At 45.2% G+C, this 14,634-nt stretch overlaps 1 protein-coding gene across 1 annotated transcript; it reads right to left on the bottom strand.

Moving 5' to 3' along the window:
- Positions 1–576: 576 nt before the first annotated feature.
- Positions 577–14,394, bottom strand: zfand3 (zinc finger, AN1-type domain 3). The gene is made up of 6 exons (XM_036542427.1): positions 14,058–14,394; positions 6,299–6,339; positions 5,209–5,397; positions 3,367–3,432; positions 2,161–2,328; positions 577–1,131 (listed from the first exon to the last, which is right to left on the bottom strand). The coding sequence occupies exons 1-6, from the start codon at positions 14,126–14,128 to the stop codon at positions 977–979; spliced, it is 690 nt and encodes a 229-aa protein (XP_036398320.1). The 5' UTR covers positions 14,129–14,394; the 3' UTR covers positions 577–976.
- Between the last annotated feature and the right edge of the window lie 240 nt (positions 14,395–14,634).

The raw sequence follows: 14,634 nt of genomic DNA, 5'->3' as shown, positions 1-14,634 counted from the left end.
GTCTCTCTCAGGACATCAGAGCAGACACAGGGCTTTTCCAGAGGAAACACTGGCTCCATGCGTGCAATGTCAGAACTGTATCCCGCACCCCATCCTCCCCTTCACCCCGCCACCCTCACGTCCTGCAGGGGAAAACAGTCCGACTTCCTGTCCATCTGTCCCAGTCCAGCAGAGGGTCAGACAGTGTGACAGAGCAACCGCCACATAGACAGGAACCCCTGGACTGACTGCAGACAGACGAAGACTCACACAGACAGACTGAGTCCCAGAAGGACAGAGCGATTCCACACAACTGCCCGAGTCAATCCGCCAGTGTCTGAGGAAAGCAGTTCTCCGTTCGTTTTCGGCGTAACCTGAGACGGCCAGCAGAGGGTCATTAATGATGGACTCGCGTAAGTTTGGGAGGGGACCGTGGGACTGCTGCAAGACCACAAAGGTACTGCCCAGTCCCTGACCGGGGGGGGGACGCCAGCGGATTACGTGACACGTTGAGGTGGAGTGTTACAGTTCAATGGGATGGGGAGGGGGTGACAGACAGAGAGGGGACTGAAAGAGTGGGGTAAGAGGGGGGGGTGGGAGAAGGGGAGGGGTCTGGTGGGGGGGGGAGAGGCTGTCAATGCCCCAGCCCCCTCTCCCACAACCTGAGGGGAGGTCACGAGGATGGGAGAGTCCTCCTCTCAGTGACCTCGTTCTGAGAACCTGCAGAAGACAGGGAAACTTAAGGCTGAGTGTTGGAAGGGGGGCTCTGGGGCTCAGGTCTGTGTGGGGGACTGAGCTGCTTTACACTGCTGTGCTTGGTGGGAGTAGCAGTTTGCTAGGGGGGGGGTCAGAGTTGTACTGAGGTTTGCCTGGGATCTCGGGAGTGGTATGGGCTTCTATCTCCTCCACCTCTTCTCTCCATCTCTCTCCTTTCCCTCTCACGAGGGGTGCCCGGGCGTGGGAGGGGGGTGCCCGGGCGCGGGCGGCGGGCGGGCGCTCAGGAGCACTCCTCTCCGATGCGCTGGCACGACCGGCCCACCTTGCGGTCCAGCTTGACCATCTTGAGCACGGCCTCCTCGCGGCCACGCCCCAGGTGGTCGAACAGGCAATCGTGCTGCTCCGGCAGGCGGTGCAGCATGCAGAACACGTAACCTGCAGAGAGGGGGACCAAGAGAAAGAGGGGAAAAAAACAGGAGGAGGATGGAGAGAAAGACAGGGTAGAGAGACAGGGAGAGTCAGAGAGAAACAAAAGGAGTGGGGGGGAGGACAGGGAGAGAGCAGATCAACACACCGCACACCATTAGAGCTGAAACTCTCTCCTCTCTCGCACAGCGTCAAGGGAATGAGAGACAGCTGACAGCTCAGCTAGGCTGATCTCACATCAGGCCCGTGTGCACAGCAAGGCACTGACAGTGAGCTGGGCCCTGCGCTGAGAGAAGAGAGAAGCAAAATGGAGGACGCTGGCATCTCTAAAAGAGACACATGTCTGACAGACACTGCTTTACAAGGCTGCCGATTCAAACCCTTGTTAAAAAACAAACACTCATTATGCCATCTAATCTATTCATTAATACACATCATATTCCTGACATCAGTGCGCGCTGATTAAAAGCTCTGCGCGACGATCGAGCATGCTTCAATTAAACTGATAACAATTAACTGCTGGTTAAAAATAAAGACTTATTACAGCTGGCACGACTCCAGCAGCATTAAGAGGCACTAAAACTGACAGACCCTTCACCGTGAACTACAGTGACACTCCAGCACCTCCTCCGTGCAAACACACAAACACACACACACACACACACATTCACACAGGCACACACATGCTGCTCACATACAGACACGCATACGTTTCCTTCACATAAACACATACACACACACACAAAACGCACAAAAACACACTAGCTGCTCACACACACACACACACACACACACACACATTACTTGCATACAAACACACATGCATAGCGTGCGCATACACACATAAACACATTTTTCACACACAAATACACTCCCTAAACACAAATGTACGCGTGCACACACACACACCAAAATCATGGCTCCTCTCATGTGCTGCCCCATGTAATGTGTTCATTTGCATTGATATATGCATGTGCATGACCCAGCAGAGAGAGAGACACAGAGAGGCAGGTGAAAGAGAGCCAGTCCTATACTGACCACAGCGGCAGGAGCCCAGCTCTTGCTGTACGAGCTCCAGCTTGGTTTGGCAGCGGTGGCAGCGCCGGCGGCTCTTTTGCTTGGACGCCCCGCGGCACTCCTCCGCCACCGTGACATCATCAGCTCTCGCCCGCTTCTCCGGTGACGCCTCGCTCTCCGACCCCGAGGCTGTGAGGACAGAGCACGTTGGAGGAGGTCACATTTCAAACTACAGCTGTGCCTCTTGCGCCATGACACAAACACATTTTATCAAATCAACTGCATTCAAAGAGAGAGGAAATCCAGAAGTCCAAAAGGAGCTCACACCTGTGCCACCACCTGAGAGAGGTTTTGAAAGAAAAGCAGTTTTCTTTAAGGGAAAAGAATTCTGAAAATGAAGGAAAAACTGAAGCACACATTTACAGGCTCAGTATAGTCAAAACAATCTCATATGTATGTTTATTTGATATTAAAAAAACCTAGGTTTCGCCCATGGACATCAGCTTGTTTTTCCATTCAAGAAAGAAGTCTTTCATGTCAGATTTGCAATATAGCTAGAATTCCTGGGTTTTTTCAGGTTCCGCTTGATAAAAATTTGTGTAAAATCTTTCAAAGCTCGGTCAGTGTGCGGTGAAAGCTTTATCGATTCTGCCTTTCCTCCACGCTACAGTTTCCCGCACTGTTCTCCTCAGACGCCTTTTAGAACAATCTCCAGCAAATGAGCATGGGATTGGCTCACTGGCTGGACAGCTGATTCTGGTCTGAGGGTACAACCATCATTGCTTGCAGCTTTTTTCCTCTCTGAGGAGAAGCTGGGTGAAGCAATAGAGTAATTGCTTCGGCAGCATCAACAGCTTGTGAATGCGGACTCTCTTGTTCAGCAGGTACTGGTATTGATGCACATACTTGTCCACACAATGTGCTGCAGGAAAAGCCAGAAGACAGCTGTTGCATTTATATGGTTCACTTGGCGGGGGTTGGGGAGCGCCTCAGGTGAGGCCCATTTCCTAATCTCTCCAGTGCTTTTCCACTTTCACAGTCAAACACGAATTCAGATCAACTCACAGCAGTGAAATTTAATCTTAATCAAGCAATCACTGCTCGTTTTCTCATTCCAACCTTAAACAGAACTTCAGATTTAATTCTGAAAAGGAACACACACATGCAGGCATGCGCACACACACACCCACACACACGCAGTGCAGTAAATCTGTCAGCTGGACTTACCTGAGTCGCAGGGCCGTTTTGTGGGTGTGGATAGCGTGCCTTGGGCTGTGTCAGTGCTGGGAACTCCTGGAGGGATGAGGTAACTTGAGTTACTAGACTAACAGCAGTAAGTCATTTCTTCCCGATAAAGTTAACTGGGAAATTCAGCAGAGGGTTTCTTTTAATTGTATGAGGGATGCATTTTGCGTCACGGAGCCAAAATACAATCTCTGCTTGTAAATGCTGTAAAGAATTCACTGACTAAATTCTGTTAGGGGAGTTATTCCTTTTGATCCCTAATGCATTGATCCAATGATTTTCCCACATGGTGCTAAGCAGCACATCCACTTCGATGGAGCTACAGACAGTGGTGTTATGGTAAAATCCCGAAATATGCACTTCACCCTGACTCAGCACTCCACCTGGTTTTAATGTGTTGAGGCAGGCTTTCTATCCCACATTAAATAAAATGGCAGACCGGTCGCATTAAACATGAACTCACTCGCACCTCAGAAGTCAGTTAATGTCACCTCCTCTCCTCCTCTCTCGCTCTGCTCTACTGCAACTGACCCCAATTTCAAGCCTGTGATGTCTGATAAACCAGTCCTTAACAAAAATGATTCTATAATATTAAATATTAAAGGCTCATTAAATCAACACCTATAAATGTCTGTGAAATAAAGTGCACCCTAGTGCCTGAGAGACTAGACTTCAACCCTGATAGTCACGAGTGCAGCCACCTGTACCAGCCACCCATAATATAATGGAAGTATAACAGACCCTTATGCAGAGTAAATAACTTGAATAATTTTCATAAATATTCAGATGTGTAAATGGATAAATGGATACTGATATCAACTGTGAGCTGTAGGTTATCCAGAATGCAAATGTCTATTAAACAAATAAATAACGTAATGAACTGATGTTGCATCTGTAGCTATAGTCTAATCTGTAAATGGTGTAAACAGTACACGTAAATGAGATGACAAATTAATGCGGGGCCTGATATTCAATGAAAACTAAATTGATTTTGACCTCAGAATGCATTCCTGAGAGATGCAGGCCCCATCTGGACAAGAGGTGAATAAGAAGCGAATTGCTTATTTAGGGCATGTTACTGACATGCCTGTAAGTTAGTTACCCTGACAATGTATATCATTTCGATAATTGTGAACTTAAATATCAGTGGCAAGCGCTATTGAAACCAGAGGACAGCCCAGTTCTACTTCCACTGCATCTCTGGTAGTAAGTTCACCCCCCTGAGAATCAGCCCTGTCCTCTGAACGCAGAATCTTCTGAAAGGTGGTTGGTGTTCAGAGATGGTCACAGAGGCTGCTCTCACTGTGTTATTGGATACACAGCTGCGCCGCAATCATTATCTGGGCCAGGCCGAATATAGCTGTGATAGATGCAGTGTTGCAGCAAAAAATAGCAGCTGCCCACTCCAATATCAGGTACCGGACAAGGACTTGATCGTGTACCATCAAAGAGGGCTCCAGCACAGCAAAGTAGCCACAGAGTATGGAACTGGGGAAGCTTGAGAATTTAAACGCATTTCTCTCTCTCTCTCTCTCTCTCAAAAATCTGCTTGATGGTTTAACTCAAGCTCAGCTCAAACTGAGAGATTTTATCATGACTACATACAACGGATTCTGCTGATCCAGACAAGCTAAAAAATCTGGCACTACCCAATGTTAATTTTGGATAAATGGTCCAGTACGTTGACAAACAAGATAGAAAATCAGAGCTGATGGTTCCAGGCTCGGCTGCTGTCTTGAATAATACTGCCCATTCATTTTAATGATCATGCCCCCAGCCAGGACCCTCAGAAGACCTGTTCCACCTCTGTCACTTTGTTCTTACCCTGGGGGGCAGGGGGACAAGTGGCTCCCACATCTTTAGGCGATGGCTCATCAGAACTGACAGGCGCCGACGACAGGGATTGGCTACTGCTGCTGCTCATATCGCTACAGAAGACTGCTGATTGGCTGCTGCTAGTGCTTGGGGTGGGCTCTGGGGCACAGTCCTCATCTGGCTGCTTCTTCTGAATGTCTGTGAGAGAGAGAGGGGGGGGGGGGGGGAATAAAACAAGAGATTTGAGAGGATTGGGCTGCTGAGGAATGGTGATGGGGAGATGGAGGTCAGATGGAGGTGGTATGAAAGCCTTTGCCTCACAGTGCTCTACACACAATCAGCTCATTTTTACAGCTGAGAGAGATCTCCAATTCACCCACACACAGAAACAGCACAACTAAAATGGACAGCACGCGCACACACACACACACACACACAGCTGCAAAACTCTCTTGCAACAACGCACAATACTACTGTATTCAAGCCTAGAGCCGAAGGTTAACATCCCTCAGTAAAACTTCCTCCTCTGCCACAAACTCCAGTCACTTGATCTCATCTTCCTGAAGGTCTGGGCTTCAGCTTGGGCAATGCCCACCCTGTGTACACGCCAGTGGGCACACGCCAGTGGGCACAAGCCACCCAGCCAAACGCTTTTTTAAGTCTTTAGATCTTTCAGCATATGTGGCTTGGGTGGTCTACATATCAATCAGTGGTCTATTTTTATGTACAATTTCCCATCTGCATCCTGTTTTGAATTACAGGCTGCAGAGTGCAGAGCAGCACAGCATTGTATTACACAGAAATGATACTGTAAAGCTCTGCAGTGCGCCCTCACGCCCCTGCATGGCTACTCTTTCCTGTGGCCGCCACCATGAGCCACAAGCAGCCTTTTCTGCCTGGATACATATAGCTCATGCTTTTATACCAATTTGAACATTTGGGACTTAGCAAATTAAGCACTCTTAAAACACCAGCTTGGGCAAGCAACTAGATTCATGCAGGGTCTACTTAAGCCACCAGCAGAAGAGGAGTGCTGTCCTCCACAACAGCAATATGAGGAATAATGCCTTATTGGTGAATGACAGACTGCAAGACTTACCAGCAAAACATTTGGAGCAGAGGTTCATGGTTTTGCTGGACCTGGTAGGGAGACACAAAACGGGTACATTTTGGGTGCCAGTAGCAACAACATTTCTCTGCATATCCTCATTTCATTATGTGAAACTGCCAATGAGAACCAATGAGCTTTGAGCTATTCAGGACAAGCACTCTTTGCATTTGTAATCCCACTTTCCACTGCTGAGCTGGAACCAGCCTGCCATACTTAGTGGTTTCCCCCATTACATTTTTTGTCATGCTTACCCATGTCAGCTCAGCACGTCATCGTACCAGTGCTCCCCTATTGAGCTGTGGACTTATTTTTCAAGGAAAACATAAAATGCAAAGTACGGGCCATTGTCTTGATCTGAGCAGGTGACAGTATTCAGTGTGCAGTGATATGCTACAGCTTTATTTGCAGTTAAAGTATAAAAAAGAGCAAATGTGCTATAGATCCAGCTTGTGCAGGCCATGTTCCACCTTTACAGTGGTGCAAGGATGTTACAGCTTGAATAAAGCATGACACTCTTCCAATGTCACACGCGCACACACAAATGCACACTAAATGACAAAGAGGATGTGATTGAAGGGTGAAGTTTAACAAACAAAACCTCAAAGACCACAATGAGTGACATGAGAAAGGAGCACGCTGGCAATTAATTACCAATTACACAGACTGACGCTCAATGACCTTCAACAGAGAAATGTCAAATAAATGATAATTAACTCTGTGAACACTAAAGTGGTCCCTGACAGTGAACAACGCAGACAGGTAATCACTGCCACAAAAAAAAAAAAAAACAAAAACAAAAACAAAAAACCTGATGACAACTGATAGTTTGCTGGAATAAATATTGATCTTCCATACTTGGCTCAGAGAGCCCATTTCCCCATGGAACGCAGTCTGGACTCTTCAAAGATTCCCTCCTGGTCCAGCTGTTCCATACTAACCAGTCAGAATTCAAAGAATGTGCAGGCTATAAAATGGGGATACTACTATCGTAGTTGGACCATTTGCTCTACCAGTGCGGGTCTTTGCAGTTAACATTAGCGCACTAATGAGTGCCTCTGTGCCTCAGCTCTTCCCTTATCGCACCTACACACTGACCTCTTTTCTCAAACAATATTCATATCAGTAATATCCCACATGTGCTGAACTTCTATTCAACATCCAGCACTGCAAATTCCCCTTTCCAACTCAACCTGCACTCTGACCTTCCTTCAGAATTTGCTGTTAATCTCATCTTTGTTAGTGCAACAACTTCTGATGCTCTAGCCAGCCCTCCCCTAACACCCAAAGTAAAAAAGCACCGGCGGCGACAGCAGCAGCAACAACAACAATCAATCCGCCATCACAATCAATGGCAATCATAATCATTCCCAATCAGGCAGGTCGGATGGTGGGGTTAAACGGGGGGTTTCGGGAGACGGGTACGAATCATGAATATTAAAGAGAGAGCGGTGATGAGGACGCGCGGACCCCAGAGTGAGCGCACTGCCTTAATGAGCCAGTGGGACTGGGAGAGGGGCTGCTGTGCTAATGAGAGCCCTGATTGGGATGACTGACAGCCCGGGACTGACACTGTCACCACGGAGACGGGACCGTGAGTGACAGCCGAGAGGGAATAGCATGGGGGGTGCGCGTGTGTGCGTGCTTCTTTTTGTGCACGGGTGGCAGAAAGACAGCAGAATGTGAAGAGGAAAGTCACAGCCCTAGTCATTCAAATGCAATAAACTTGTGACTAGTAAGTATCAGTACAATGCATAATGTTCAGAGAAGGAGACATAGAGGAGTTGGGTTCCAAACCTTGAAATGTGCATTCAGGCAATTATACATACGTATACCTTGAGCTAATATACAAATACCATGTATTAAGGTTGCATAAATTAATAAACTTGGTGATGGTTTTAGTAGGTCATCCAGTGCTAGTCTACTTTTAAAAGATTTGGTTAAAACATATGTTAGTGAATGCAGAACTAGAAAAAAGATAATTTAACTGATAGCTGATAGCTCCCAATACTGTGGAATTCAAGACTGCCTGCCGGGATGTGTCAATCATTTTGGTTAGATGTAGTACAAACATGTACAGCAGCACAGGGTCTGAAATTAAACCCTGCCAGCCCCCAAATACAAGTAGATTGTCTTTTTGGCAGGACAACAGCAGTAGGTGCTATTGAATAAAATAAGAAATAAATAAAATCACTGCCTACAATGTTAGTCAAAGAACGCTTGTCTAGATGCCCAAATACATGACCCTTTCAGACAGGACCGCTGTCATTTTCCAGTTGTGAAATCTTACGTTGGTCTGAAGTCTCTGTGCAATCTCTGGTTGTCCAATCAGAAGCCACATATGATAGCGCAGTGCAAATTTGTCTACCGTGGGAAGATTCCAGCTGATTCAACAACTAACTTAACTACCTAGTTTTGGTCTGAGTGGTAGTTATTCCATTTACCACATCTGTCATATTGCATATTTTGATAGCTGGCTCTACAATCGATTTAAAAATGTGGAGGTCCTATCTACACTGAATGGACAGATGGCAGACAAATGAAAACCATGATCCGGAATAAGGGGATAGCCCTAACCAATTTTCAGTGGCTGTGTGAGTAAGTTTGAATCCAACATTGATCCTTTACGTACTAAGATGATGTCTGTTTAGCTAGCCAGTAGCAGGAGCAAACATTACTGCAGTTTAGCTGTCAGCTTTAGTTATAACATTATCTTACTCGCTAGCTGTTTTAGCTAATAATATGCAATGTTGTCACCATATACAGGTGTGTATACAGTTTATATTACACAGCATGATACCACTCTAGGTTATGGGCTGCCTGTCAGAAGAATGTTATGCTATTAAGACTTCTGTGTATCTTTTCCATTAGGTATTAGATATTTTCAGCACACAATGTCATAAAAAAGCAGTCAGTGCAGTGCAGCTGCACTACTGTGAAGACCCTCTGGATTTTCCACACTAGCAAGCAAATCAGGTAACACACAAACAGCCCACTTCAACTTTCATCAACCCGAGAGACACTGCAGGACAAAACCAGAGTGGCACTCTGCAGGGTAACAGTTGTAGCTGTCCACTGAATCATTCTGTGCTTGTCCTGGAGGCAATGATTTCATCATGTTTCATCCAAGCCTGACCGTAAGATTCCCAGTCATGCACATAAGATATCCACGCACACAGGGGTGTCCACACTGGCAGCGAAAGCGGCTACTGCATTTTTTTTTGATCTGTATTATGTGCATCTTCACATTATCCCATAGAGTGAAAAACCATCCCCCCCCCCTCAGAGAACCCCAGCCTACACAGCGTACAGAGGTCCACTCGAAAGGAGCGAATATTTCACTCAATCTTTGTGTGAAAAGAGAGCGAGAGAGGAGAAAAGAGGGGGAGCGTGGGAGAGAGAGGCACCTCTCGCACATCACTCCAAGCCAATCAAGGCTACCGCTCTCTGGGGATAACGAGCCTGGAATAGGATTAATCTGACATCTCCTGTTAAATGTCACCGGCAATTAAGGCTTATGAGGGCACCGAGAGTTCCAATCAAGTCACCGCGCCCACCATAGTTCAGCAGCTAGAAATGAAATCAGCAGGACTGATCGGGCCGCGGGGGCGGGGGGCTGTCGTGCCACCATACGGAGAGAGGTCGTCCCAGAAACCGCGGCGATAGCGACCACTCTTTTGTGCTCAGGTGACCACTAAGGCCAATCAGGAATTCCATGCTCCCCACAGAAGAGGCCAAAGCTGAGTCAGCACAAGAGCACATAGTGGGCTCCACCTATGGGGAACTGGGGGGTGGCCTGACAATGCACCACTGCTCACACACAATCAAGCCAGACCGCTGGCCACAGAAGGGTTAAAGCATGTCTGAACTACACACATCCACATCTGCGTTTCGGCATGTGTAGTTCTAATTGCTATAAGGATTCTGTGCAAAAGAACACTGAGAAGCCAATTCAAACCCTGCTTCTGCTATGCCTTAAAGCAGGAAAGCCTGTGTGTCCTAAATAACCCTTCAGCACTAGACAGCTTGAATTGTTTTTGTTTTTCTCTTTAAAAAAAAGAATCAAGTTAATGTATGTGCCTCTCAATCAGGAAATCATTCTGGGCAGGCATCTGCTAAGCAAATAATTAACCATGATGACAAGATTTGGGAGCTTTTAAAAAACATAAAAAAGGCTTGTTGTATTGCACTTCAGGCAAAGGGTTATCACACCATACACACAACAACAATCCAAATCAATCAAGCTCATCCGATTGACAACCTCCTCATCTAGGGAGAATAATAGATTTGAATGGAAAATAATGGCTTGGCCCATCAAACAACAGCAGGCAATTTTAGCTGCACAATTGACATTGATCCGATTTTCAGTCCTTCTGAGAAAATCTGACAAATCTGTTTGGCGACAGCAGTTCTTGCAGTTGATTCAATGTACTGTCTCTTGTAAATGGAGTAAATAGCATTTAGCTCACGCTACACACAGACCCATTATTTCATTCAAGGAATAGGCCCTATGGACTTCAATAATATCTTGACACTATGCCGGTACACTGATAAATGCACATGAATTTTACAGTTCAAGAGCTTTTTCCATTATCATTTCTGTGGCACTCTTCACTTAGTTGAGGTCATTTTGTAAGTTAGTTTAATGTTCAGACATGACCTGCATTTTTGTGGAATGCTACATTAGCCTTATACATCTGACCTAGGTATTGTATTAAAACCTGAAAACAACTTTCCTTTGCCAAGTTCAACATCTGGTATAACGTATGAAATGTAACCTACCTGATAATATTAAATTGTCTGGTAAAAACACACTTAAAAAGATATGTAGATCAAGGGGATTAATTTACATTTAGTAAGCAAGTCACAAACACATTCACATTTTGTGTGGTTTCAAATTCAAGGTCAAGCTACCTGGCAGAGCTGAGTGGGTCCAATGGAAATTGTTACAGGTGCAGTCACTGACACCCACCTCAGGTTTGCACACAGTAGCAAAAACTGCAAGTTAAACATAGCCAGATTCCCATTTGTTTAACATTTAGGCGGTAGAAGGCATAACCACATTGTCAACAATAGTGTGACATTTAGTCATGGTGGGAACCAAAGTCCAAATTCAAGTGGTTATTCTCTCCATTGAACCAGCTACAGGGAGCAAATAAGGTCAAAATAGTCAAATGAGTTAAACAAACTCTTCCTTTTTGTAACTATTGGCAAAGAGGGAACGGTTCATGGAACACTTTGCCATAATCTCCTATTAATTTCTCAGCTCTCAATGACACCATGCCAGTCTTTCCGTTGATTCTGACGCATTATGCATAAAAGTGGCTAAACCTGAGATATGATGGCAGAGTCCGAAATTAACACCCTCCTGCCCACAAATACGGGTTGCAGGGTCACTAGCCACTCAGGCCATTCAAACTATAGTAGAGATAAAGTTAAATATTCACAAGACATTGCTGGTATGCATATCTGTACATTCAAACAGACATGCACATGAAATATAGTAACAACAATTGCGTGAATGTTAGGAAATGACACAAAATGGGGAACAGCAGGAGGCAAATCACGGTCATTGGACAGATGTTTATTTAACTACAGGGTGACAGCGGAACAGTAAACACACTCAGATAAAATAAATAAAATCATATTCAGCACCCCCTCTTGAGTTTATTGAATGAAAACAATACACTTGAATGAGAAAGACAGCTCAGCAAGCAGAGACCCCCCATGTGCAAACACATCGGTTGTTGTTTCGGGTTTTCATTATGTGATTTCGTGTCGTAAAACAACTAAAATGGGGAATTTATATAAATGTTTCAAACGCAAATAGACGTGACAGAGGACTTATTGTCGGTACACATTCGCGTATTAACTCGCTAACTATCTTAGGTAATCTTATAAATGACAAGAAAAATGCTGGACTTGCACCATCAATGTAGATAAGATCTGAACTGTAAAGGCTGATGCTACACACACACACACATTTAATTGTAGTTTAACAAATAAACCACATGCATGTTAATTAACCTCATGCTGTTGTCAGTTCTTGTAATAACCACTTCACTGGTCACCTGGACCTGTACAAGTTCACCACGTTCGCTATCAGCCAATCCAACTGATTGACAAGTCAGTGGATCTACACAGCATTGGGTCAAAGATGATGCGCTTTCACCAAACAAGTCTCTCCATCGAACAACAGCAGAATGACCACCTGACCAGAACACTTATTCTGAAGATGCGAAAATATAAGAAATCATACAATGTAGCACTGATTGCAATGTTCTCAGTACTGCAAGGCATATCAATCACGAAACATCGGCCATTATGGTCTATCTACAGACACAATGTTAAAACGTCTGAAATCATCAGCAGCGTATGATAAAAACAGCAACTTGCAATTATATTTTCAGTCACAGACAATCAACCAAAATCGGGTATCGGAAATTACCCATCCACGCCGGTGCAACTACAGAATAACTACACCTGCCTTATCTACAGTAAATTCTCACTTTCTTCAGTCTAAAAAGAATATTCATCTCATAGAAATAAGAGGATGACTGAGCTAGGCAAGTGACCTGAGATGCATTAAATGAATGAACGCTCTCACGTGTTTGCTTCTGAAATCTAGTTGTGTGCCTAGAACAAATAATATTGATCTACACACAGTCCAAAGCAAGATGTCACTTCCCCTGGGTCGCTCTTGTCATGCGCAGCTCAATCGATTATTCAGTACATACAAGTTTAGCTGGTTCGCGAAGTTAGCCAGCTAGCTACCTCATGTTTGGAAAAAAAATACAGTTGTACGGACGACATTAATGTTCAGTCAACTAAAATGCAGAAAGTAGGTCAGGAGTTCATTCGAAGAAAAACTTAGCTAGCCAAACATTTACAAGTAGCGACCTAGCTATGTATACGAGTGAGCGTAATCGCATGTAGCTAACGTTGGGCAGTACATTATTACAATGTTAGAAGTAACCACAGAAATGTTGTGCTAGCGTTAAATACATTTGCAGCATTTAGGGAACTGTGTATGAGTGTGAAACATGTAAAGCATACTAGTTAACTAGATCCACCTTAGTTAGCTAGGTAGGTAGATACACATAAAAGAAATGTATGACAAAATGATATACTAGTTAGCTACCTTAGTTATAGAGCGTGAGCAGGATGAGTAGATAGCTAACGTTATACAGCTGAAGATCCTTTCACAAGGATTAATTCGCTTGCTGGGTAACAATACAGTCTAAATAGCCACACTTCTGGATACATGCAGTAGCTGCCTAACTAAGGTTACGTTTGAAACAGTGGGCGATTAGCCAGGTAGTCACCTAAATAATGACACTTCCAACACCTAGCTAGCCAACATGACAACGCTAACTAGCTAGCCATCAACATACAAACACAGCGATTTGGTTAGCTATACGTGCAAGCGAATTAGAGCCCTGTAAATGGCCGGATATCACCGTAGCATTAGCGAGCAATATGCCCTGAGTTGTTTGGAGAGCACACAGCCGTCTAGCTCGTTAGCCAGCCAAATGGATTTGAGTGTATTGCTCCATTACGCCGAACAGAGACCGAGATCCTTTTAGCTAGCAAGCAGCCCACCAGGCAACTAAAATCCCCCCACCCCCATCCTGGCCTACTCCTTAACAATAGTCTTGACTGTGCTACAACAGCACTGGGATTTAGTCGCTTTTCCATCCCTGAACCACATCTTAACGGAACCCCAACCCAGCTATCCATTCCATCTTACCCCCAGAATCCACATGGACAGCGGGGCGGTATGCTGGGCGGCTTGCTGCGTTCACTGCCTGTGTCCCCCATAGCTCCAATGAATCGGTAGCTCCAAACAGGTGAGACCGGGGATGGACTAGCGGCCTATTCGCTACGAGGAGGTTCCTTGCCAAGCTGTGGGCAGAAAAAATACCTTCCCTAGGTACTCCTCGGTTCGAATAATCAAGGAAGCTGGCCTACTTTGCCGACACGAGTGGCCACCACAGTCAAGATGACTTATACAATACAAATTCTACGTGAAAACGGCCGCGGACAGTCCGAGGGTCCGCACCGGGAGCCAAGGCCGATCAGCTGTAGTGAAGGATGTACCATTCCCCTGAAAGGGGAGGCAAGCACCCTGGTCCAACCTACAACTGTTTCAAACAGTTTAAAAACTACTTCAGAACCGATCATAACTGAATATATGTGTAACACTTACATATATACAAGAAATTTCCTTATGCAGCATAGCCATATAATATATTTTGCTTGTTTCCCCTCAATACAAAATGTTTAACGTCCCGTAAGTGATTTGGAACCATCCATTTCAAGCCTGT

This window comes from Megalops cyprinoides, chromosome 12 (genome assembly GCF_013368585.1).
Source record: "Megalops cyprinoides isolate fMegCyp1 chromosome 12, fMegCyp1.pri, whole genome shotgun sequence".
Taxonomy (NCBI): domain Eukaryota; kingdom Metazoa; phylum Chordata; class Actinopteri; order Elopiformes; family Megalopidae; genus Megalops; species Megalops cyprinoides.
The sequence above is the reverse complement of the archived record's forward strand: the minus strand, read 5'-3'. Positions and strand labels throughout refer to the sequence as shown.

Coding starts and splice junctions, on each gene's coding strand:
- zfand3 (XM_036542427.1), bottom strand. CDS start 14,128: ATGGGGGACACAGGCAGTGAACGCAGCAAGCCGCCCAGCATACCGCCC. Junction 6,340..14,057: donor TGTCCATGTGGATTCTGGGG/GTAAGATGGAAT, acceptor TCTCCCTACCAG/GTCCAGCAAAACCATGAACC. Junction 5,398..6,298: donor CTGCTCCAAATGTTTTGCTG/GTAAGTCTTGCA, acceptor TCTCTCTCACAG/ACATTCAGAAGAAGCAGCCA.